Source organism: Stegostoma tigrinum, chromosome 44 (assembly GCF_030684315.1).
Source record: "Stegostoma tigrinum isolate sSteTig4 chromosome 44, sSteTig4.hap1, whole genome shotgun sequence".
NCBI lineage: Eukaryota > Metazoa > Chordata > Chondrichthyes > Orectolobiformes > Stegostomatidae > Stegostoma > Stegostoma tigrinum.
The window spans coordinates 11695935-11723389 of record NC_081397.1 but is presented as its reverse complement, the minus strand read 5'-3'; the positions used below and the strand labels follow the sequence as shown (position 1 = coordinate 11723389).

The following is a 27455-nucleotide window of genomic DNA, read 5'->3' as shown; positions in this document are numbered from 1 at the left end:
CCTCAACCGCTCTACTTCCCTGACGCATGGTGATCTTCAGGTTAAATCATAACCAGTTGTATCTCTCTAAGGAGTGGCCAAATGGCGTGGTAAGGCTTTACCTTTAATCCTGATAACATGGCAACAAGCAAATAACTCAGCTGATGTCACTGACTAATAGAATCCTCAATTATACTAATATTACCGATGTGATATCATCAGAAGGCATGCTCAACGAAGTTTTAATTTGCAAATTAAGTTAACAACCATTCAATCAATATTACTTTACTACTCATATTACTGATCGTCTCGATACAACATTGCGGTTACATCTGTTCATAAGTGAAGTGTAATGTAATTGCACTTACTGAGGTTTTATCAAAGTGATCCTGCAATGAGTCAATAAGCAGTTCACCCACAGGTTGCCAATCAGTGCGGACCCCTTCAGCTGTTATCACATGAGCCTCATGATCATCCAGAGCTTTAAGCAGTTCTTGAAGTTTCTCCAACACCTTTTCCACCTGTTCCTGCCAGTTGCTCGCATGGATTTTCAATTGCTCCCAAGTTTCCTTCACTTCTATTGACTGTTTGCGGACAGCTTTGGCAATTCTCTGGGCTCTCTCTTCCGGGGTAGGTTCTGGAAATATGAAGTGCAAATAATTTATCAACTATTCATGACTTGGATCTATAGAACTTAAGTTTTCTTTCTAAACCCCTTTCCTCTAAAAAGTCTCTCTGGACTTTCTCCTGAAATTGGGAATAGAAAGTATAAGACTAAAGATTTTATGACAGGCACATCAATGACAAATTCTCTAATTAGCTAGCAGGTCGCGGAGCCATTAACAGGGAATCACGCAGAGCCAATGCCAAGCCGAATAAAATTCTGCAGATATTTGAAATTTATGACTCCCAAGGAAACTTTAAAAAAGGAGAAGGATTAGAGTGACTAAATGGGTAAAATTCTCAACAAAAGATACGAACAATCCTTTCAGGATCTCTTTCGTAGCTATGAAACAAACATCCAACATCAACCAACTTTCATCTTTCAGGGCTGGCAAGTTAGAATGATAAACCCAAAGTCTACCCTGCATCGTTCTCTCTAGAGCTCACTTAATGAGGTTGTTAAGAGATATAGACACAACAAAGTGTGCAGCTGGATGGACACAGCAGGCCAAGCAGCATCTTAGGAGCACAAAAGCTGACATGTTGGACCGAGACCTTTCATCAGAAAAGGGAGAGGGGAGAGGGTTCTGAAATAAATAGGGAGAGGGGGGAGGCGGATCGAAGATAGATAGAGGAGAAGATAGGTGGAGAGGAGACAGACAAGTTAAAGAGGTGGAGATGGAGCCAGTAGAGGTGAGTGTCGGTGGGGAGGTAGGGAGGGGATAGATTAGTCCGGGGAGGACGAACAGGTCTCGGTGGTGGGAAGCGGTTAGGAAGGAGGAGATGGGGGTGGGGCTTGAGGTGGCAGGATGGGCTCGGTGGGCTGGTTTTGGGATGCGGGAGGGGGAGGGGAGATTTCGAAGCTTGTGAAGTCGACATTGATACCACGGAGACGCAGGGTTCCCAAGCGCAATACGAGGTGCTGCTCCTGCAACCTTCAGGTGGCATCGTTGTGGCACTGCAGGAGGCCCAGGATGGACATCCTATCTGAGGATTGGGAGAGTCAAAACAGTTCACGACTGGGAGGTGCAGTTCTTTAATGCATTGAGCATAGGTGATTGGCAAAGCAGTCCCCAAACCTCCATTTGGTTTCCCCGATGTAGAGGGGGCCACAAAGGGATCAGCAGATACAGTATACCACATTAGCACATGTGCAGGTAAACATCTGTTTGATGTGGAAATTCTTCCTGGGGTCTGGGATGGGGGTGAGGGGGGAGGTATTGGGACAAGTGAATTTTAAACATTATGCTGACAATATTTGTGGATATATAGGGAAAAGTGCTGGGTGTAGGGGGTGCTGGAGGCGAGTGTGGAGCGGATAAGGGAGTCACCTAAGTGTGGAGGGAAAAATGTCTTTGGTGTGGGGTCGGATCGCAGATGGCAGAAGTGTCGGCGGACGATGCATGGAATCCGGAGGTTGGTGTGGTGGTAGGTGAGGGTGAGGAGGACACTGTTTTGGTAGTTATTATGGGGAGCGGGTATGAGGGATGAGTTGTGGGAAATGCGGGTGACACGGTTGAGGGCGTTTTTGACTATTGAGGAGGGGGATGTTGTGGTCCTTGAACAACCCTCAACAATTTCTCTTTCAATTCCTCCCACTTCCTGCAGACAAAGCGGGTGGCCAGTGTACCCACCTGGGCCCAAGCTATGCCTGCCGCTTTGTAGGTTACATGGAACGCTCCCTCTTCCGTACCTACACTGGCCCTAAACCCCACGTCTTCCTCCGTTACATTGGTGACTGTATCGGCACTGCCTCATGCTCCCACAAGGGGCTCTAACATCCACTTCAGCAACACCTTCCTCCCGAACTTTAAGTTCACCTGGACAATCTCTGATACCTCTCTCTCCTTCCTGGACCTCTCTATTTCCAACCACCAAGAAACAAATATCTATTTTAAGTCCACCAACTCCCACCAAATTCCCGCAACAATTCATCCACTTTCCCCATTCCTTTGACTCTGCATCTGCTCCCAGGATGAGGTATTCTACTCTCGTATATCTCAGATGTCCTCATTTTTCAAGGACCACAACTTGCCCCGCTCTGTGGTTGATAACGCCCTCGACCGTGTCTCCAGCATTTCCTGCAACAAATCCCTCTCACCCCACCCCGCAACAACAACCAAAACAAAGTCTCCCTCGTCCTAACGTACCACCCCACCAACCTCCGGATACAACGCATCATCCTTCAAAACTTTCAGATTCTCTGGGGGGCTACGGAACAGGCGGCGGAGCCTTTGGCCTTGATCTTTGAATCCTCATTGTCTACAGGTTTAGTACCAGAGGAATGGAGGGTTGCAAATGTTGTGCCTTTGTTCAAGAAGGGCAGTAGAGATGACCCAGGTAATTATAAACCATTGAGCATTACATCTGTTGGCGGAAATGTTTTGGAAAGGGTTACAAGAGATAGGTATTATAATCATCGAGCAAGCACCAATTTGATTGGAGATAGTCAACATGGATTTGTCAAGGGCAAGTCATGTCTCACAAACCTCACTGAGTCATTTCAGAAGCTGACGAAGCATGTGGATGAGGGTCGGGCAGTTGACGTGGTGTACATGGACTTCAGTAAAGCCTTCGATAAGGTTCCACATGGTAGGCTACTGGAGAAAACATGGAGACATGGGATTGAGGGAAATTTAGCAGGTTGGATTAGAAACTGGCTTTCAGTAAGAAGGCAACCAGTCGTGGTTGATGGAAAATATTCAGCCTGGAGTCTGATTACTAGTGGTGTGTCTCAAGGATCTGTTTTGGGACCACTGCTGTTTGTCATTTTCACAAATGACTTGGACGGAGGCATTGGTAGATGGGTTACTAAGTTTGCAGATGACACTAAAGTCGGTGGAGTGGTGGGCAATGTGGAAGAATGTTGCAGGTTGCAATGGAAACTTGGATGAACTGCAGAATTGGGCTGAAAGGTGGCGAATGGAGTTCAATGTGGATAAATGTGAGGTGATTCACTTTGGGAGGAATAATAGGAAGGCAGAATATTGGGTCAATGGAAAGATTCTTGGTAGTGTTGCTGTGCAGAGGGATCTTGGTGTTCATGTACGTAGATCCCTGAAAATCGCCACCCAGTTTGATAGTGCTGTTAAGGCGGCTTACGGTGTATTAGGTTTTATTGGTAGAGGGATTGAGTTCCAGAGCCGTGATGTCATGCTGCATCTGTCCAAAAAGCTAGTGCGGTCTCACTTGGAATACTGTGTACAGTTCTGGTCACCCCATTCCAGAAAGGATGTGGAAACATTGGAAAGGTGCAGAGGAGATTTACCAGGATGTTGCCTGGTCTGGAGTGAAGGACTTCTGAAGAAAGGCTGAGGGACTTGGGTCTGTTCTCGTTGGAGAGAAGATGGTTCAGAGGGGATTGAATAGAGACATACAAGATGATCAGTGGATTAGATAGGGTGGACAGTGAGGGTCTTTATCCGAGGATGATGATGTCAGCTTGTATGGGGGGGGCACAGCTAAACATTGAGGGGTGATAGATTTGAGATAGATGTCAGAGGCAGGTTCTTTACTCAGAGTGGTAAGGACGTGGAACCCCCTGCCTGCCAATGTAGTTAGCTCAGCCACATCAGGGGCACTTAAACAGTCCTTGGGTATGGATGATAATGGGATCATGTAGGGGGATGGGCTTAGATTAGTTCACCGGTCCGCCCAGATTGTTGCAATGGGCAAAAAAGCACACCATTGTCTCTACTTCCCAGGAGGCTAAGGTCATTCTGTGTGCCCACAAGGACAACTTTCACTGATGTACCACAGAAAGCATCCTATCTGGATGCATATCACAGCACGGTTCCTTCAGCTAAACAATCACAAGTTATTCTGGCTCTTGCCTTTCTTCTTCAAGGCAGAATTGGTTCTGCTTTGTCATAACTATATTGGGAGAAAATCCATGCTCAGTCTAAGTTAATTCTTCCAACAATTGAGATACCATGGAATACTGAGCAATGAGTTGGTGTGAGAGAGAGAGAGAGAGACAAAGACAGAGAGGTTGGTCGGCGGGCGGGGGGGTGGAGGGAGACAGGGACAGAGAGAGAGAGAGAGAGAGAGAGAGAGAGAGATGGGCGATGAGGGAGAGAGAGAGAGACAGTCAGACAGACAGAATGGGTGACAGAATGTGAGCGTGTGAGTGCCTGCATCAGACAGTGTGAGAGATGTTGCTGAGGTGGAGATAGTTGAGAGTGTCGATCACCAACGATCTCTCCTGGTCCACCCAGATCGTTGCAATGAGTGAAAACAGCACACCAATGTCTCTATTTCCCCAACAGCAGCTTCTTCACCGCTGCTATTGGACATCTGACAAAGGAAGTCAGGAAACATATCAAAGAAAAAGAGACAGCCTATAAAATGGCCAAGAGCACTGGGAAATCAGAAGATTGGGAAGGCCACAAAAACAGACAGAGGATAACAAAGAGAGCAATCAGGAAGCAGAAGATCATATATGAAGGTAGGCAAGCTAGTAATATTAGAAATGACAGTCAAAGCTTTTTTCAATACGTAAGAAGCAAACGAGAGGCAAAAGAAGATATTGGGCCGCTCCAGATTGATTCTGGAAGGCTATTGATGGGAGAAAAGGAAATAGCTGAAGAACTTAATAAGTACTTTGCGTCAGTCTTCACAATGGAAGATATGAGTAGTATGCCAACAATTAGGGAGAGCCGGGGGCAGAGTTGAGTACGGTAGGCATTACAAAAGAGCAAGTGCTAGAAAAGCTCAAGGGTCTAAAAACTGATAAATCTCCTGGCCCCGATGGGCTACATCCTAGAGTTCGGTGGGAGGTGGCTGAGGAAATCGCAGAGGCTTTGGTCGTGATCTTTCAAAAGTCACTGGAGTCAGGGAAAGTCCCAGATGATTGGAAAATTTCTGTTGTAACTCCCTTGTTTAAGAAAGGATCAAGGCAAAAGATGGAAAATTACAGGCCGATTAGCCTAATCTCGGTTGTTGGTAAAATTCTAGAATCCATTGTCAAGGATGAGATTTCTAAATTCCTGGAAGTGCAGGGTCAGATTAAAACAAGTCAGCATGGATTTAGTCAGGGGAGGTCATGCCTATTCGAATTCTTTGAAGAGGTGACAAGTATGTTAGACCAGGGAAACTCAGTAAATGTTGTTCATCTAGACTTCCAAAAGGCCTTTGATACAGTGCCTCACGGGAGGCTGCTGAGCAAGGTGAGGGCCCATGGTGTTCGAGGTGAGATATTGGCTTGGATTGAGGATTGGCTGTCTGACAGAAGGCAGAGAGTTGGGATAAAAGGCTCTTTTTCGGAATGGCAACCGGTGACGAGTGCTGTCCCGCAGGGTTCAGTTTTGGGGCCGCAGCTGTTCGCCTTATATATTACTGATCTGGATGAAGGGACTGGGGGCATTCTGGCGAAGTTTGCCGAAGATACGAAGATAGGTGGACAGACAGGTCCTACTGAGGAGGTGGGGAAGCTGCAGAAAGATGTAGACAGTTTAGGAGAGTGGTCCACGAAATGGCTGATGAAATTCAATGTGAGTAAATGTGAGGTTTTGCACTTTGGTAAAAAGAATACAGGCATGGACTATTTTCTAAATGGTGAGAAAATTTGCAAATCAGAAGTGCAAAGGGATCTGGGAGTGGTGGTCCAGGATTCTGTACAAGTTAACTTGAAGGTCGAGTCCGTAATTAAGAATGCGAATGTAATGTTGGCGTTTATCTCAAGAGAGTTGGAATATAAAAGCAGCCATGTGCTTCTGAGGCTTTATAAGGCTCTAGTTAGGCCCTATTTAGAAAACTGTGTCCAATTTTGAGCCCAACACTTCAGGAAGGACATACTAGCCCTGGAGCGTGTCCAGCGGAGGTTCACACGGATGATCCCTGGAATGCTAGGTTTAATGTATGATGAACGGCTAAGGATCCTGGGATTGTCCTCGTTAGAGTTTAGAAGGTTGAGGGGCGATCTAATAGAAACTTACAAGATAATGTATGGTTTAGAAGGGGTGGACGTGAGGAAGTTGTTTCCGTTAGGCAGGGAGACTAGGACACGTGGGCACAGCCTTAAAATTAGAGGGGGTAAATTTAAAACTGAAATGAGACGACATTTCTTCAGCCAGAGAGTGGTGGGCTTGTGGAATTCATTGCCGCAGAGTGCAGTGGAGGCCGGGACGTGAGATGCCTTCAAGGCAGAGATCAACAAATTCTTGATCTCAAAAGGAATCAAGGGCTATGGGGAGAGTGCAGCGAAGTGGTGTTGAAATGCCCATCAGGCATGATTTAAATGGTGGAGTGGACTTGATGGGCCGAATGGCCTTACTTCCACTCCTCTGTCTTAAGGTCTTATGGACAGGTACATGGATGGGCAGGGAGCAAATGGACACAGACCCTTAGAAAATAGGTGACAGGTTAGACAGAGGATCTCGATCGGCGCAGGCTTGGAGGGCCGAAGGGCCTGTTCCTGTGCTGTAATTTTCTTTCTTCTCTTTATTTGTACTCTTGCCTCTCTCTTACCTTTATAGCTGAAAAAAAACTCCTGCAATTTTTTTTTAACATTACCCTCATTAATATTGCCCTCATATTTCATCATCTTCCCCCTTATTGCCTTTTTAGTTGTCCTCTGCTAGTTTTTGAAAGGCTTCCCAATCCTCTGGCTTCCCACTCACCTACACCACATTTTATCCTTTTTCTTTTGCTTTCATCCTGTCCCTGACTTATCTTGTTAGCCATGGTTGCTGATCTTTTCCTGATCTCAACTCCACTCTCCTGCCAGCTCCCCATGGCCCTTGATCCCTATTTTTCATCAGAAACATATTTATTTCTTTCCTGGATCGGTCGATTGGTGCTGCCTCCATTGCATTCAGGGGCAATGAATTCCACAGATTCACAACCCTCTCCTCATCTCCATTTTGAACATTCCATCTCTCACTCAACAGCCACAGCTTCTTGTTTGAGACTGTTCCACAATGCAGAACATGTGCTCAATGCCCATCTTTTCAATCCCCTTTACTATGTTATATACCTCAATCAGAACCACCCCCTCACTCTTTCGAACACCAGCAAGTACAAGCGCAAGCTACTTAGCCACTTCTCATATGACAGCCCTTTTATCCCTGGAATCAATCAGTTCAACCTCCTCCGAACTGCCTCCAGTACAAACGTATCCATCCTCAGTGAGGGGATCTAAACTGGACACAACACTCTGGTCTCACCAACGCCCAATGTATGAGGAAAAACACTTTGTTACTTTAATGATCCAGTCCTTTTGTGACAAATGCCAGAGTTCCATCTGCCTTTCTTATGCTATGCTATACCTGCATACCCACTTTCGGCTATTCATGCACAAAGGCAGCCAGATAACACACTTTGAATCTTCCTTCCATTTAAATAATAATTCGCCCTTTTTTCCCCTGGGCAAAATAGGCAAGCCTTGTGCTTATCCACATTAACCACCTGCCAGATTCTGGTCCATTCTCCTCGCCTGTCAATGTTCCGCTGTGTATGTTCTATTTCACATCACAGGCTGTTGTCCCACCTATTTCAGAATCATCCATGCATTCTGTTATGTTACATTTTGTCTCTGCTTACATATCATTTGTATAGGTTACAAATAGTTGAGGTCAGAGAACTGAACCCGCAGCACCCCACTAGTGACAATTCACCATCCAGGCAAAGACTCATTTATCCTGACACTCAGCTTTCTGTCAGTTAGCCAGGCCTTTGTTCAAACCAATATTCTACCCTTCATCCCCTTGGATCTAACGTTCTGGTTCACATTTTTATGCAGCAACTGGTCAAATTCTTGCTGGAAATCTCAATATGCCACATCCCTCGGATCCCTGTACAAGGTCCTCAATTCTGCCACCTCATCAGTTCCTGACTTCATTACAGCTTTTGTTCAAACACGGTCAAAAGACTTGAATTCCGGAGGTGAGCTAAGGATGGCTACATTTGACCGAGTGTGGCATCAAGGAGCGCTACCAAAACTGCAGCTGATGGGAATCCAGCAGAAACTCACCACTGGTTCGAATAATATCTGCACAGAGGACGATATTTTTTCCATTCTTTCATGGGAAAGAGGGCATTGCTGGTTAGACCAGCTTTTATTGCCCATCCCAAATTGCATAACTGATATCTGGAGTTCCATGTAGGCCACACCAGGCCACGCAGTTTCCTTCCCTAAAGAACTTAAGTGAATCAGATGGGTTTTTCCGACAATTGACAATGGATTTACGGTCATCATTAGACTCTTAATTCCAGATTTTCATTGAATTCAAATTCCATTATGTGCCATCGTGGAATTTGAACCAGGTCCTCAGCACATTACCTGAGTGTTTGGATTAATAGTCTAGTCATAATACCATTAGGTCATCGCCTCTCCTAATGGGAGGCATTTTGGTTGTTGGAGGTCACCTGCAGGAGGTCCTGAGAGTACAGTCCTAAGCCTAACCATCTTCAGCTGCCTTATCAATGACCTTCTCTCCATCATAAGCTCACAAGTGGGGATGTTCACCAGAGATAGCAGAATATTCAGCATCATTCACCACTCCTCAGATTGTGAACCTGTCCATGTCCAAATGCAACAAGGCCAGAACGATGTCTAGGCTTGGGCTGCTAAGTGGCAAGTCGCATTTATACTTTACAAATACTAGGTAATGACCATCTCCAGTAGGAGAAAATCCATAAATTGTCCCTCGACATTCAATGGTGTAACCATCACTGAATTGTCCGCTATCAAAATCCCAGGTTTTACCAGTGAACAGAAATTCAACTGGACTTCCTATTTAAATGCAGTGGCTACAAGAGCAGGCCCAAAGTTTGGATTACTGCATCAAGTAACTCACCTCCTGATTCCCCAGGCCTGTCTACCAGCTACAGGAACAAGTCAGAAGAATGGTGGAATACTCCCCACTTGCCTAGATGGGTGCAGATGCAAAAGCACTCAACAAGTTCAACACCATCCAGGAAAAAGCAACCTACTCCCTCCAGTGCTCATTAGCAGCAGTGTGTACCATCTATGAGATGCACTGAGAAATCTGCAAAAGATCCTGAGATAGGACTTTCCAAACCTATGACAAATTTCAGCTACAAGGGCAAGGGTAACAGATATATGAGAACAGCACCACCTACAACACCCTGTCTAAGCCACTCACCATCTCAACTTGGAAATATATTGCTGTTCTTTCACTATCACTGGGTCAAAGTCCTGGAAATACGCCCCGACTGACTGAGTCTACCTACAGCACATGGACTACAATGATTCAACAATGACAAGGGTAACTAAGGATGGGAAGTAAATGCTGGCCCAGTTAGTGATGCCAGTGGCCCAGAAACAAATAACAATTAAGTATCACCTACCTCCTCTTAATTCCAGTTTCTCATGCAGCACCATTCTGATTAATCTATAAAACATGGTCTTTCTATAGCAATGTTCAAAGCTACACACAGTACTCAGTTGTGATCAAATCATAGTCTGCACAATATTAAGAACCATCACTGGCTGATGAGTATGATTGCCCAGCTAGGAAATTCCGTATCACAGGTCCTGAGCTCTGTGCGGGTTGATTAGGCTGAACTGGAGCCACATATCTGACCACACGTTTAGGTCGTCTTTCGGAGTGGTGGAAGTGGTCTCGGCCTTGAGAACATTGGCATTCCTTTCTCCAGTTCCTTTCCCACACTTGAACTTCTTGTCTGGTGTTCATGAAGAATTATGTGCCTTCATACAGGAGATTCCCCCAAGTTGGTTTCTTCTGAATGGGGATATCCATAATTTGACCTCCAAGTACTACTTCTTGAAGGAACATTTCAAGGTCTTTGAAATGCTTCCTTTGACGACTTCTTGTTCAGATGCCTTCCTTGAGTTGGCAAAAATTTACTTTGGTAGTCATAACTTCGGCATCCCAAGTACATGGCAATCCCAATGAGGTTTGTTTCAAATCATCATGGCATCAATGCTGATGCTGGGAGGTTTTTCCTCCTCGCTGATGTGGAGAATCCATGACAAAACTGTGCTGAACGGGTCTTGAAGTGGCAGCTCTATGTTATCCAGGTTTCACAGTCATATAGAAGAGGCTGAACGATGCATGCCTTGAACTCAAGGATCTTGCGATCAGCACAGATGTCACAATTGAGCATTCTCATCCTTAGGAGTCCAAAGGTGCCACTCGCAGATTGGACGTAATGTTAGAATCTCTGTATCGATGTTAGCCTTAAAAGAGAGAGAGCGTCCCATCTAAGGGAAATGTTCTACATTTGGGAGGATTTCTCTATTAATTTTGATGAAAAGATGGACCATAACATGACAGATTGGTAAAGGATTTGAGTCATCTTGAGGTTCGAACACAGAACATAACAGCGCAGTACAGGCCCTTTCGGCCTTGATGTTATGAAACCAACCTGAAGCCCAACAAACCTACACTATTCCATTATCATCGATATGTTTATCCAACAACCATTTAAATGCCCTTAAAGTTGGCAAGTCTACTACTGTTGCAGGCAGGGCATTCCACGCCCTTACTACTCTCTGAGTAAAGAACCTACCTCTGACCTCTGTCCTATATCTATCACCCCTCAATTTGAAGCTATGTCCGGCCCGTGTCAAACATGGCCATCCGAGCCAAAAGATTCTCACTGTCCACCCTATCTAATGCTCTGATCATCTTGTACGGTTCCATTAAGTCGCCTCTTAATTTTCTTCTCTCTAACGAAAACAGCCTCAAGTCCCTCAGCCTTTCCTCAAAACGCCTTCCCTCCATACCAGGCAACATCATGATAAATCTCCTCTGCACCTTTTCCAATGCTTCCACATCCTTCCTGTGATGCGGTGACCAGAACTGTACGTAATACGCCAAGTGCAGCTGCACCAGAGTTTTGTACAGCTGCAACATGCCCTCATGGCTCTGAAACTCAATCCCTCTATGAATAAAACCTAACACACCGTATGCCTTCTTAACAACCCGATCAACCTGGGTGGCAAATTTAAGGTTGAGGCTAATTCTTCAGTATACTTCTGCAAAGGCCTTAAGGGAGATTTGAAGACTTCTGAGAGCGGAAATGACATTGTGAACCACATACTGAAGTTCCATATGCGAGGTCAGTGTCATTTTCTTCTTCGATTTCAACTGGTTGAGGTTAAAAGGTTTTCCATCAATCCTGTCCAGGCCACTGGGAAGCTTGTTCTTCACGAGATTAAGAATGGTGGTGACAAAGCTGGAGAAAAGGGTGGGCGTGATGGCACATTCTTCCTTGAACCTCAACTTGACCTCAAAGAGCTTCTGCACAATATTGCATTTCTGGTATTGAAGCCTGATTTAAGCTGTTGGCCTTTTATCATTTTAGCAAACTACTTCAACTTTGAGGGAAGATTGTATTTAAATGGTTAAATCCCTAAGTTTCCACTGATTGGAACAATTCTATCAAGTGGAATACTATATTACTCACCGGAGTGCAGTACTCCACCATGGGGCAATGTAACTTGTGTCCCTTTGATGTGCGCCCCGAAAAGAAACAGCTTTGGCAGATGTCAGAATTGAAGTGCTTGAGACTGCGGTACCTAAAAAGAAGTAAGAGAAATGTTCATTTTTGTTCAGATATTTTCAACCTTTGAAGGAATGCAAGTTAAGTAGTTAAATTACATATTTCTTTTTATTTTGAAGAAACGGTAAATTGTTTGGGGAGAAACAAATGCGAGGAAAGTCGGGGAAAACTGTCCCAACTCCCCCAGTCAATTTTCATAATGCAATATCTCATTCCTGTAATTTGGTCCTGCTCTGTCTCCAACATTTTCACAAAGTTCCCTTCGCATGGAAGGTTTTCATCTGCCATGGTGGCATAAACCTATTCAGAAGTAACCTTGCCAGAATCTTCCCAGCAATGGAAAGGCTGGTGATCCCATGGTTCTTTGAGCAATCTGACATTTCTCCTTCAGTTTTGTACAAGATATGGCATCTTAAAGATTCTGTGAAATCCTGCCCTGTTCCTCATAGTCCATGAAAAGCTAACAGATCTTGGCCTTCAGAGTTAGGCCACCATTCCTCAAGCTTCAGATGGAATTCAATTGACTCCGGGTCGCTGTTGCTCTTGACTTAGTTATGGCAGTCATAGTTTCATCCACAGTTGGGGTCTCACTTCTTAGACAGGGAGTTGTTTGGTCAGATCAATGGCAGTAACACGCACCTTTTCCAAGATGGTCAATCTTAGAAATGTAGGAGAATAGTTAACCAAAAAGGTTCAATTACCCCTTAGAAATCCTGTCCAAATATGCATTTTAATTTACTAATTATGGACAAGAAGTTTTATCGATCATTTAGCAACACCACAGCAATCACTTTCATAGGATGCACACACACTGATTACAGGACTAATAAAAAGGCCTTTCTGTAAATTCCCAATAATTGCAAATTACAGAAGCAACCGCAAGTCGAGTTACAATCCGTTCTGAGCCACAGTGTCTGTGATCAATGCAACTGTGAACAAAATACCAAAAACATGCAGCATTCACCTCTCACAAAAATTAAGGTAAAGAAGTTGATACTTAATTTATCCTAATTACTTCTCTGGTCCATAAATTTGTTGGGATTTTTGACGATTTCAGTTGTATCATTTACTGACAGAGTTTCCAATAGAACATCGAAAGTTAAAGCTTTCTTTAAAAACTAATTCCCACTAACTTTCTGCTGGTTTGCACATCTCACCTGAAACCTACGATTGGGTACTCTTTGCAGATGTTACACTTAGCCTGATGTTTTGCAGTTTCAGCAGCTGCCACACGGTGTCGAACAGGCAGCCACACCATGGACTGAGGCTCCAATCTCATCCACTCGACAAAGCGTTCAACGTCAATCTCTGGTTTGTTCTGGCCCTGGAGGGAAATAAAAGATCAGCTGCATGATTAATTATGTCAAGCTTACGTCCGCTATCCTCAGTGATATGGTATCTCATACACTATCACTGGGGTTTCTGACATTGTTTTTTGTCATTAATCTAATAAAAATATTGACTACTTATCAACATGATAGCCTTGGATTTGTGGTGGTACATGTTAGCCTCTGGAACTAATTCAAACCGAAAATGAGCACAAAAATCATACTGGCAAGTGGACCCGCTTGACCTTATGAATTGGTGCAGAGCACACTTACATGTTGGAAGCAACTGCGGATACTTGGCTCAATGTTGCAGCCTCCAAATGAAGCTACCTCACCCAGCTGCCAAGGGATCTGGACTGCATCGTAAAGCAAAAGACTCAGGCTTCGTTGGTCACATAAATCTGTGGGTTCAGCGACTTGTTTGAAGAGATCTGCCAAAGATATCCAGAAGAAAAATATTGATATTCCTCAACTTCAGGGAGGTAGTTGAGAGTTCAATACATCCAATACATCTTCCTCAATTGCCTTGTTTTGTAAATTATGTTAAAAGATTATTTTATGATCTTGATTGGCTATTTGCAAACAACTGTGGAAACAAAAACTTCTGTTTGTTTACAACAATGGACAATGTATGTTGTATGATTCTCCAAGGAAGTCATTTTGTCAATGTCTTTCTTGATTGTAAATCTCAAAACTCTCTGATATCTCCTCATTCATTTCACAGAGGTAATCTTTGTGTGGACCTGGAAAACATGGGCACTGTCCTCAATGAATATTTTGCGTCAATCTTTACAACGGAGAAGGACACTGCAAGTATAGATATCAGGGCAGAGGACCTCGGAACATCAGAGGTTAAGACATAGGGAGATGCAGCTGGTTTAGCAACTTTAAAAGTGGATACATCTGCAGGCCGAACTGAAACGTATGCCAGTTAGCGAGGGAAGTGAGGGAGGAGATATCTGGGCCCCTGGCAGCAATTTTCAAACCCTTGTCAATCACACGTGAAGTCATGAAGGACTATTAACATTGTCCCACTATTATCAAACGGACAGAGAAACAGATCAGGAAATTAAAGACCAGTCAGAATAATCTCAGCACTGGAGAAGCTACAAAGAGGCATTCTTAGGGGTAGAATGTACTTGCATGAATTAATCAGGGATAGTCAGTATGGATTTGTTAAGATGAGGTCACATTTCAGAAATTTGATCCAAATTTGAGGAGATGTTGGAAGATTGATGAACTTCTACATTTGATGTTGACTTAGTAAAGTCCCCCTTGGCAGACTGATCAAGAAAGCAACAGTCAACGGGATCAAAGGCAAAGAGGCACACTGGAGCCAAAACTGGCTGAGGCAGAGAGCACAGGCTGATTGATGGTAGAGGGATATCTATTTGACAGGATGTTTGCTTTCAGTGGGGTTGTGCAGGGCTTGCCACAAGGGCCCTTGAAGTTTGTCATGTATATTCTTCATTTGGGCTTAAACACAATTTGTATGACCGTGTCACTAGCAAATCACTAATTCAGTGAGGAGGATATCGGTGGAATGGTCATGTAAATAACAGCCATGGGATCAAAGGCAAATTGGCAAATTGGTTGACAGACAGGAAGAATAAACTTCAGGAGGAGATCAACAGACTGGTCAGCGGGACACAGCAATTGGAACTCAACCAGGAAAAGTGTGAGCTAACGAACTCGGGAGGGCTAACAAGGCAAGGGATCACACTATGAAGGGTGTGATCCTGGAGATTACTGAAAAAACCAAGATGCTGCCTGGGCTGGGGGTTCTCATGGAATCATAGAGTACAGAAGAGGTCCTACAGCCCACTAAGGCTGTACCTCTAAAAATACACTGCGACATATACTAGTCCCATTTTTACACACTGGACCATTCTCAAAAATATTATGACATTACAAGTGCTCATCCAAGTACTTTTCAAAGGTTGTACGGTTTCTTGTTTCAACTTCCCTCCCAGGCAATGCATTCCAGACCTTTACCACACTCTGGATGAAAATGATTTTCCGCAAAGCTCCTCTAAATTTCCCGTCTTTCTCTTTAAAATTGTGCCCTACCGTTATTGATGCTTTAACTAAGGGGAACAATGCTTTCTACTCAACCTATCTATACCTCTCATAATCTTCTATGCCTCTATCAGGACCTCCACTCACCCCGTCAAACGTTCTCTGCTTCACAGAAAATAATCTGAATTTTTCCAGCCTTTCTTCACAGCTAAAATGCTCCAACACATGCAACATCCTTTTCATTCCCTCCAGTGCAATCACATCCTTCCTAATGGGTGGTGACCAAAACTCCACACGTGACTCCAGCTGTGGCCTAACCAAACTTTTAAACAGCTCCAAAGTGACCTCCCCACTCTTACAATCTATGCCACGACTGATAAAGGGAGATGTCCGATATGTCTTTGTAACAACCCTTACTAGCCTGACCTGACCCCTTCAGGAATTTATGAACAAGTACCCCAGGATCCCTTTTCTTCTCTAAGCTTCCCAGTGTCCTGCTATGCATTAGATTTAGATTTAGGTTTTATTATCACATGTATTCAATACAGGGTACAAGAGTACAATGTCACCTCAGACGGTGCCATCTCAGGTACAAAGTACCTCGGTACGAAATTTTAGATGCAGATGTAGAAAATTTATCCATCCTTCTTTACTCAGAGTCGTAGGGGAGTGGAATGCAATGCTGGAGAGGGTAGTGGAGTCAGCCTCATTAGGGGCATTTCATCGGCTATTAGTCAAGCACATGAATGACAGTATAAGGTAGGAGTGGAGGTTAGATAGACCTTAGGATGAGGGTAAAAGTTCGGTACAACATCGTGGGCTGAAGGGCCTGTACTGTGCTGTACCATTCCATGTTCTATGTTAGAAAAATAAATGAATCAGTTAACAAGTTCAGCACGACAGTCTTCTTAATATAACAGTAGAAAAATAAAAACAAAAGTTTAAAAAGTCAAACATTACAGTCCTTTCTGAAGCCACGAGTTTGCAGACACTCTGAACGAGGGCTCCACAGTGACGGCTCGTATTCCCCTGTGCTGGGCTCAGGCCCGCCCATCCTTGCCAGTGGACTTCACTGCTGACGGCCGTTGCTGTCCTCCATCGGGCATGACAGGCTTTGCCACATTAAGTACTCTCTTATCTTATTCCTTCTTCAGGCTATATCAATTTTCCACTGCCCTGCCCAACTGACCGATGCCAAGATTGGAGCAGACAAGGGGACCTGGGAAAGGTGTTTAAGATTTTGAAGGGCTTAGAAAGGATAACTGGAAGTTGCTTTTTCCATTCGTAGACAGGGGAGGGGAGTTGAGGAGAGCCTATTTACCCCAGTGTGGTGGGAGTCCCGAGCTCACTGACTGAAACTGTGACTGATTCAGAAAGTGTCTGAATATTTAAGCAGTATTTAGATGTTCACTTGTGTTGCCGTAGACTCCAAGGCTGTGGGCCAAACAGTCAAAAAGGAAATCAATGCCATGTGAGTTCAATGTAGACAGAACTTTGTTGAGCAGTGCAGCAACTACAGACCACATGGCCTCCTCTTGTGCAACAAACATCCATGAGTCTATAATTACACAGCTTTTCTTGGAGGTATTTCTCCACTTGACTGATTCTTTGTCAAAGCAAGGCTAACAAAATAAATCCTTTTTATTAAAAGCTTCCATCTCACTGAGAAAGCTTCAGGCCAATTTGATAATCTGCTCTCAAAAATCTGCTCATATTTTGATAGTTGGGACAAATTCTACTGTCATGGCTGACACAATCCACAACATTCGAAATCAATCAACAATATTCCAGAAAGATGATCATTTGCCTATCCGACCGATTTTAACTGATGCTTTAAAAAAAGAGAAATAAATCTGGATCTGTCAAAAACTAATCAGTTCTTCCTTTGACCATACCCATACGTACCAGCTTTCATGAAATATGCCCATCAGTTTGTGAGATACATTGTTGACAAACAGTACAACAAATGGGGAAAAACATGACCTCACATTAAGTGTTATCACTGCTGCAAGTGAGCAGTAGAGTCATACAGCACTTCTGAATATTTTTCCCAGTATTCTAATGACGAAAACATTATTGGTAACAAAAACAGCAGCTAAGGTTAGTGCCTTTGAGAAACAATAGCATCATACATATGTAGCGCATCATTTATCTTGCAGGAATGTACTGTGCAGGATCTGCACAGACCAAGTTATGACTTAACATTCATAGTGGCAGTGACTAAATACAGAAATATACTAATACAGCAAACCTTTTGTTAAACAGCACCCGTGGTACCAGGAATGTGCTGAGTAATCAAAAATTCCAGTTGATCAATAGGTCCACACACACAAAAAAAACACACACTCAATAATAGGAACATAATGCACAGGATATATGCATCACTGTTCTCCTTCATTTACAGTATAAATAACTTCAGTAATGAAGCAACTTTGCCTTAACTAAAACTTACTGGCAGGGAGCCTTCTCACTTGCACCCTCACCAGACATCACAGAGATTATGAGAATACAGTAAACATCTGGTGTATAATTTTTGTCAGTTTATTGAGTGTGCTCGTTTGTTAAACAAAGTTTACCTCCAGTTAAACCTACAGTTTACATGTGTATCAGCAATGATAGATTTAGTACTTACACTTGTATTTTTCCTCCAGTTGATCCTTGAAGAGTCACGTCAAGCGAATTTTCAAAGAAAGCACTCTGATTCTTCCACTCATACCCCTGGAAAAGGAAGTTGCAGAATGTCATGACTGACTTTACTTATTTGAATACAGCATAAGATACATAGAACATCGAACAGTACAGGCCCTTCAGCCCACAATGTTCTGCCGAACTTTTAACCTAAACCTCAGGTCTATCAAACCTCCACCCCTATCTTAAACTACCATCCATATGCCTGTCTAATAGTCACTTAAATGCCCCTAATGAGGACGACTCTGCGACCCACTCGAGCTGAAACAAAGATCTCTTTGAATTGTCATTTGTCAGACATGTATTGAATCAAAAAACAAATTTCTCACTTCCATAGATTTCTACAGCATCTTAATATGATTTGTGAAGATTATACTCCACCCTTTCATTTAATAAATACAACTTTAAACAAAACGCCACTATATAGAACTTGTATGTTGGTATTTGTGCATATGCCATTTCAGTTTGTGTGATCTGTTTCGATGCAACGAGTGATAAACACTTCGATTGAAATGGTTGAGAGCAGTATATGTGGGATTTAATACCATGTTTAATCTACAGATAGTCCATCTGCAGGTAGTTATTCATGAGACTCAACTGACATCATGTCTCAGGGGGGCTTGTGATCTCTGGGTTATGTACTGTTTAACCATTGCCGACTGGTCACTAGTTGAGTGGAAAGAGAACTACTAGCTGCTATCCATTTTCAACAAGTGATCACGATAATCTACCTGCGTTTCAACGTCCCATCAACATTCAAGAATTATTGCTCAAAGAGGCTTCTGTGTAACAAATAGGAGCAGAATCAAGATCAGCCATGTTGTTTTCCCTATCTGAACAAGCTGCCAACACCATACATAAAGGGACCGTCTTAATCATTCTTATACAATTAACTTTTACAATAGACAACAGGGGCAGGATAAGGCCATTCGGCCCTTCGAGCCAGCACCACTATTCATTACAATTATGGCTGATCATCCACAATCAGTATCCTGTCCCTGCATTATCTCCATAACCCTTGATTCCACTATCATTAAAAGCTGTATCTATCTCTTCTTGAAAGTGTCCAGAGACTTGCCCTCCACTGCCTTCTGGGGCAGAGCATTCCATATATCCACCACTCTCTGGGTGAAGTAGTTTTTCCTCAACTCTGTTCTAAATGCCCTACCCCTTATTTTTAAACTGTGTCCTCTGGTTCTGGACTCAATCATCAGCAGAAACATGCTTCCTGCCTCCAGAGTGTCTAATCCTTTCATAATCTTATACGTCTCAATCAGACCCCTTCTCATCCTTCTAAGCCATGTCCCGGTACATCTGCAGATGGACCTCTTTGCTCCGATACTCAATTCCTCTTGAAGGCCAGCATGCCATTGGCTTTCTTCACTGCCTGCTGTACCTGCATGCTTGCGTTCATTGACTGGTGTACAAGAACACCTGCATCTCATTGTACTTCCCCTTGACCTAACTTGACTCCATTTCAATAGTAATCTGCCTTCTTGTTCTTGTCACCAAAGTGGATAACCACACATTTATCCACATTAAACAGCATCTGTCATGCATCCATCCACTCACCTAGCCTGTCGAAGTCACCCTGTATTCTCATAACATCCTCCTCATCTTTCACACTGCCACCCAGCTATGTGTCATTGGCAAATTTGCTAATATTACTTTTCATGCCTTCATCTATATCATGAATGTATATTGTAAACAGCTGCTGTCCCAGCACCGAACCTTGTGGTACCCCACTGGTCACCGCCTGCCATTCCCAAAGGGACCCGTTTATCACTAGTCTTTGCTTCCTGTCAGACAGCCAGTTTACAACCAAAGTCAGTATTTTGCCCGCAATACCATGTGCCTGAATTTTGCTCACTAATCTCCTAAGTGGGACTTTATCAAAGGCTTTCTGAAAGTCCAGGTAGACTACATCCACAAGTTTTCCCTCATCCATTTTCATAGTTACGTTCTCAAAAAATTCCAGAAGATAAGTCAAGCACAATTTCCCCTTCGTAAATCCATGCTGACTCTGACCTATCCTGTTGCTGCTGTCCAAATGAGTCCCAATTTAATTTTATAATTCTTTCCCACCACTGACGTCTGGCTAACCGGTCGATAATTTCCATTTTCTCTCTCCCTCCTTTCTTGAAAAGTGGGACAACATTAGCCACCCTCCAATCCGCAGGAACTGATCCTGAATCTGGAGAACATTGGAAAATGATTACCAATGTGTTCACGATTTCTAGAGCCACCTCCTTAAGTACCCTGGGATGCAGACCATCAGGACGTATCAGCCTTCAGACCCAACAGTCTATCCAACACCATTTCTTGCCTAATATAAATATCCTTCAGTTCATCCATTACACTAGGTCCTTCAGCCACGATTACATCTGGGAGATTGCTTGTGTCTTGCCGAGTGAAGACAGATCCAAAGTACCTATTCAACTCTTCTGCCATTTCCTTGTTCCCATTAAATAAATTCACTCGTTTCTGTCTTCAAGGGCTCAATTTTAGTCTTAACCTTTTTTTTCCACACACCTAAAAAAAACTTTTACTATCCTCCTTTATATTTTTCGCCAGTTTTCCTTCGTACCTCATTTTATTCTCTGCGTATTGCCTTTTTAGTTATCTTCTGTTGCTCTTTAAAAGCTTCCCAGTCCTCCGGCTTCCCGCTAATCTTTGCTCGGTTATACTACTTCTCTTTTATCTTTATAGAGTCCTTAACTTCTCTCGTCAGCCACGGCCATCCCTGCTTCCCCTTAGGATCTTTTTTCCTCCTTGGAATGAACTGATCCTGCACCTTTTGCATTATATCCAGAAATACCTGCCATTGTTGTTTCACTGCCATCCCGGCGAGGGTATTGAACCATTGAACTTTGGCCAGCTCCTCCCTCATTGCTCCATAGTTCCTACAATACTGACACTTCCAATTCTCCCTTCTCCCTCTCAAATTGCAGATCAAAAATTATTGTATTATGGTCACTACCTCCTCACGGCTCCTTTACTTCGAGGTCCCTGATCAAATCCGGTTGTTTGCACAACACCAGATCCAGAATGGCCTCCTCCCTGGTCGGCTCCATACTGACTCTACATCTCCTGATTCTATGTCTCCACTCGCAAGGGACTGGAGATTTTATATTTCTTCACATTCATAATTTCATATTTTTTCACTATTTTTATTATTACTTCATTTCATATTTCTTTACTTCTGACTATTTTAAACACTACATATTGTCTTATGCTACATCAGTGACGACATTTCAAAGGTAGTTTAGCTGCCTATAAAGTACTTTTTATGCCTGAGACCATAAAATGTGCTACATAAATGCAGTTCTTTCTTTTATTAACTGCTGTAGTTGTGTGTTTCTTTGCCAATGGAGGATTGGCTACAATTACGCAGAGTAACATAAGTGAAATACATTTCCATGACAAAATTCCAAACCATGGTTACTCAATTAGAATAATAAAATATTGGCTGTTTGCAACCGAACACTGTAGATGAGCGAAGGTCACTTAGTCAGTGAAGTACCAAATAAATATGTTCCCGACATGGAGAATACAAATGAAAACTACGGTAATGCTCACAGGAATTTGGACAATGTTCTATTTTATAATCACAGCAATGCCATATCATCAACACATGCTTTAATAGATAATAAGTCACTCTGCGATATTTATTCATTTGTTTTTCATTCTCAAGATCATCTTGGCAAATCCTGTGAACCGGGACCACTTAGTTCGGACTTAGTTAGCATTTTTTTCCACCTATAATATCCATGGTTTATCCATCTCCACTCTATGTTTGTCTGCAGAAAGATGAGTTGACAGGGGGTTTACAGTTTTAATTCATACAGATGTATGTCCAATGTTTGTAAATATCTGTCTGTAGCTAGAATCTATGCTGTTGTAATAAATAGGTATTCTTGTTAAGAACAGAAAAGTGAAAACTGCCGGGTTAGAAAGTTCCAGCTACGTGCTTACCTGATGGAAATGCATTGACTGTGATATTAATATATATAATTGTTAAATGAGAATACTGACGAATTTTGCTTATTGTTTCTGTGATGATCTAAACAATCCATTTGTCAACACTATAAAGTAGATATTGTTATTGTAAACACCCCTGAAAATGCAAAGAAAACTTCAAGAGGGGCCAAATAAGTCGTGTTGGGAAACAAAGAAATGGCAGAGGAACTGAACAAGTATTTTGCATCAGTCTTGAGGTTGGAAGGCACCAGTAGTAGAACTTTAAGGGAGTCTGAAGCAGAAGCGAGTGTGGTGGCCATCACTAAGGAGAAGGTACAGGGGAAGCTGAAGGGTCTGTGTGGAATTTGTACATTCTCTCCATGTCTGCACGTGTCTCCGCCAGGTGCTCTGATTTCCATCCACAGTCCAAAGATGTGCAGGCAAGGTGGATCAGCCATGGCAAATGTGAGCTTGCCGGGAAACAGTACAGGGCTGGGTCTTGGTGAGATGTTCTTTGCGGAGGTGGTGCAGACCCAATGGCCTCTTTCCGCTCTGTAGGAATTCTATAATTCCAAGAAGATGGTAAATTACATGGACCAGATGGACTGTCCCCCAGAGTTCTGAAGGAGGTAAGTGAGAAGACCATGCGGGCATTGGTGATCTTTCAGGAATTACAGGAGTCAGGGTGGGTCCCAAAGGAGTGCAAAATGGCAAATATAACACCCCTGTTTAAAATGGAAGGAGGCAAAAGATGAGAAATCACAGACCTGTTAGCCTGGCGCTGGTCATTGGGTCAGATTTCAGAGTCTATTATTAAGGATGAGACCGGACAATGCTTGGAAGTACATGGCAATACTTGGAAATACATGCGAAATTGGGCTGAGAAAACACAACTTTGTCAAGAGAAGGTCTCTGTTAGATTCTTTGGGAATGTAACCAGTGAGTCAAAACCAAAGAGAGCCATTGAACTTTATCTATTTGGAATTCCAGAAAGCCTTTGGCAAGGTGACACACAGGAGTCTTCAAAATAAAAAATGAGCTTATGGTGTTCGGGAGTAGGTACTGGCATGGACAGAGAATTGGCTAACTGGCAGAATGCAGAGAGTGGCAATAAAAGGGTCTTTTTCAGGATGGCAGCCAGCAACTACAGGAGTTCCGCACTCATCAGAGATCAGACTACAGCCATTCACGTTATACATTAGCAATCTCGACAAAGGAACTGATGGTATTGTTGTCCACAGGGCGTTGTTGCTCAGTCTGCAGATGACATTTCGATAGGTGGAGAGGCAAGTAGTGTTGAGGAAGTGGGGAGGTCACAGAGAGTCTGTAGAGATGGGCAAGTACAGGCATAGACTATTTTCTAAATGGGGAAAGGCTTCAGAAATCTGAAGCACAAAGATGCCCCAGTTCAGGATTCTTTTAACATGCAGGTTCAGTTGGCAGTTGGGAAGGCAAATGCAATGTCAGCATTCATTTCAAGACGGCAAAAATATCAGAGCAGAGATGTATTGCTGAGGCTGTGTAAGGCTCTGGTTATCTTGCATTTGGAATATTAAGAGCAGTTTTTGGCCATCTATCTCAGGAAGGATGTGCTGGCCTTTGTCAGGGTCTAGAGGAGGTTCTCAAACATAATCCTGGGGATGAAGGCACCGTCACGTGAGGAGTGGCTGAGAACTCTGGGTCTGTACTCGATGGAGTTTAGAAGGACGAAGGGGGTCACACTGAAGGTCAGTCAGGCCTGGATAGAGTGGACATGGAGATGATGTTTCCACGAGTAGGAGAGACCAGGACCTGAGGGCACAGCCTCAGAGTCAAAGGGACCATCTTTCAGGATGGAGGTGAGGAGGAATTTCTTCAGTCAGAAAGTTGTGAATCTGTGGAACTCATTGATGCAGAAAGCTGTGGAGGCCAAGTCAGAGTTGATTTCAGGCATAGATAGATATGTTCTTGCTTAGTGAGGACACATGAGGTTGAGAATGACAGATCCCACTCAATGGGCTGAATGGTCTAAATCTGTTCTGAAATCTGAAGGTCTAAAACACTGGAATGTTAGTTCAGTGTTATTTTTATTGCACTGCAAGGACAGTATCTTTCCAAAAGACCTAACAAATTTTCCCACTCTGTTGTTGCAAACCTATTCAATAACGAGCAACAATGCTCCTATAGTGCCTCCCTCAGCCGATGCTAGTTAGTTCTACACTCATCGTAACTGCACGTGTTTGCCACCACTGAAACATCCCTGTATTACTGGCACTAGTGCCATGTTTAAAGGCTATTGTGAACCAGTAAAATACCCAGAATCCAGAACTGCCTTGTACAGTTCATAGCATTTGTCCCAGACAGGGCAGGAAAGGGGAAATTAGCACCTTATTTACAGTTAGGGACCTGGAGGTCCTGGTGGATGGATTGGTGCAGTGGAGGACTGTCCTCCTTCCCAAGGACAAGCACAGGAGGCCACAACACAATATTCGGCCAGACTCATCTGAGGCTGTCCAGTGTCAATGCAGTCTCAACCACCAAAAGAACCATACAGCAGTGCTGCAGGATCAGTGACCTCTGCTCCAATGGAAGAGGATCCTCATTGGTCTGTGCTACCTCACATTCACACTCTCTCTAATTCTGCACCACCCTTCAGCACAGCTCATGTAATACCATTCTCACCAAAGCATTCAATGTCTGTCTTCGCTTGCTCTCGTCGACTTGAGGCCCCAAGGCTATTAATCCTCTATGTTCTCTGTGCCTCTTGCTCTCACCCAGGAGACCTCACCTCCCTTCCCAAACATACATGAGCACGAACAAATGCACCAGCTCATTTCATCTCACTCAATTCCTCCCTTTGTTTCATTCCAGGAAAAACAGCCCACCGTAGGGCAGAAAGAGCCAACACAGGTAGTGAGGTGTCTAATGTTTGACTTCTCACAACCTATGACGGCAGTGTCCTGACCATGGTCATTCTGAGCAGCCAACTGATTGCATCCAAGCCCCTCGAGTGATATCAGACAATGCCCTGGAGTTACCTCGATCTGCTGCCTGAAAGTGCCTCGCTTGACTGGAGACCATTCCCCTCGGAACCTGAAGCATGACCATGTGGTTGGAGACAATGCAATGCCTTCTGTGCTTCTGCAGCTGGCACATACTGCAGGTGTGAGATCAACATATCACGGTGCTGAACGGCAACACATCCACTCCTTTGATTGATGACTGCTGACAAGCATGACAAGCTGTCTGGCTTGGTCTCGATGCTAAAAAGTTAATCAACATAGTAGCGTTATGAGTCTGTTAGATGTGGCGGAGGGGCAAACCTTAAGAAGACAAGGCAAATGAAGACAAGGCAGAGGAGCTGTTAGCATTCATGCAGGGACACAATGAGAGTTGAGAGCTCAAGCAAGGTGTCCTGATGTGTAACGTGGCCCAATACACGAATGGGTGCCTGTCCCTCCATCCAAAAGTGCCCTGGCAGTAGCACTGCAATGAGGGGGGCTGCTGCAATCCAAAATGCAGCAATGAAGTACAGAAGAGTACTGAAAGCAGATCTGTGATGTGCCATGATGTGCTGAGGCTGGAACATGTCACATGTCAAAACTGTGGACATGGGGTGCTCCTGATGGGTGTGGCTGCAGATGCTGCGGACTAGTGCCCAAGTTGGAGGTGCAGAGGAGCATTGAGCAATGTGGAAGCACCACACACCCACTCAGAATTTCATGTTGTTAATTCGGAGCATCCAGTTTCTGTCTGGCAGGTAGAAAAAGGGAATAAGTACTAATGAGGGTGGTACTGAGAAATAGTGCATGTCGTTCAGTGCTCCCTAGCGAGAATTTCAGCTCAATATCTACAACTTCCCTGGAAAAGGCAACATTTTGGTTTTGACATCCTGAAGCAGCTTGAGCTGCTATCAATATGAAGGGTACGCACCTCATGAAGAATGTCAAAATTGACAGTCGCAATAACGATTTAATATTGGAACACATCTCACGCAGACAAAGCTCAATTTTATATTAACGGTAAATTCAAGGTGATTGGGGTGGATAGGAGGACACCGAAAGTTTAACCCTGGACGTCCATTGCCAAGTCCTTGAATTGTATCCAGCCTGGACTGAAAGAAAATAAAATTCTCTCCGCTTGCAAGGATTCCCCAATATACTGTCACAGTCCTAATACATTTCCAAGTGAAGTGCATAACATTATTCCTAAATGGAGTTTACTAAACAATCTGACTGAGATAAGCTGAACGACAATTAGTCTGGAAAGTACCACAATGGCACAGTTAATGCCCTTCAAGATACTGGCGAGGTAAAAAATTCTCAGTTATGAGAGAGACTGGTATGCTGGGTTTGTTTTCCTTGGAGCAGAGGAGGCTGAGGTTGGGGTTGGGATCTGATTGAGGCAAAGAAAATTATGACAGGCACGGGCAGAATACATTGTGAGAATCCTTTCTCCATGGCACATGTGTCTAAGACCAGATGGCACAAGTTTACGGTGAGGATTAAATGCTTTGGAGGAAGTCTGAGGAAAAGCTTTTTCATCTAAAAAGTGGTAGACATATGGGGCACGCTGCCTGAGAGGGTAGTTGAGGCAGGTATTCTCAACATTTAAAAAGCATCTGGGATGAGCATTTAAAATGCTCGGTCAAGTAGGCTGTGGAACAAGTGCAGATAAATGAGATTAGTGCAGCTTGGTGTATGTTGGGAGGCATAGACACAGTGTTTCTATGCTGTACGACTCTACGAGATTGAGGGTCACATAAAAATTTATTCTACATCTGGCCGTTTATTCCTTGACATTAACTGGATGATGTTCATATTGTGTACTTTATACACATCTTTCTCCAGCACTAACATTTGTCACCGTGAAGAGCATTACAATCAGAGTGTCAAGATGTCTACATGATCCTGTACAGATTTGACCAAATGGATTCCAAAGTATATCAGTTTCAATTTTACGATTTAAAACAAAAATCGCTAAAACTTTCAACTACTTTATCTGTTTAAGTGAAATGAAATTAGAACATACTGAAACCTTATGTCAACAATACCAGGATTGATTTTAATCAGTCGACAATCTTCATATTCACTGAACGGATCATGTACATATCAAAATCCAATATGTCGGATGCAGTTTAAATGCACCTTAGGAGAATCTAAACATACTACGTTAAAGTGTAAATCATCCATACGTATCAAATACGTTCAGCAGCCAGTTCAGACACATGTCGACACAGAGTGGCACATTGACCAAGTCCTTGTGGTTTTGTTCCAAAACATCATAAATGGACGTTAAACAGTTGATTACTTCAGTCACATTCAGAAGTTACTCGGTTTGTGTCAA

General features: G+C 43.5%; 1 protein-coding gene across 1 annotated transcript; it reads right to left on the bottom strand.

Moving 5' to 3' along the window:
- Positions 1 to 497: 497 nt before the first annotated feature.
- Positions 498 to 27455, bottom strand: LOC132207045 (utrophin-like). Its single transcript, XM_059642236.1, has 6 exons — positions 27304 to 27455; positions 18115 to 18200; positions 13737 to 13894; positions 13293 to 13459; positions 12040 to 12151; positions 498 to 616 (listed from the first exon to the last, which is right to left on the bottom strand). The coding sequence occupies exons 4-6, from the start codon at positions 13412 to 13414 to the stop codon at positions 557 to 559; spliced, it is 294 nt and encodes a 97-aa protein (XP_059498219.1). The 5' UTR covers positions 13415 to 13459; positions 13737 to 13894; positions 18115 to 18200; positions 27304 to 27455; the 3' UTR covers positions 498 to 556.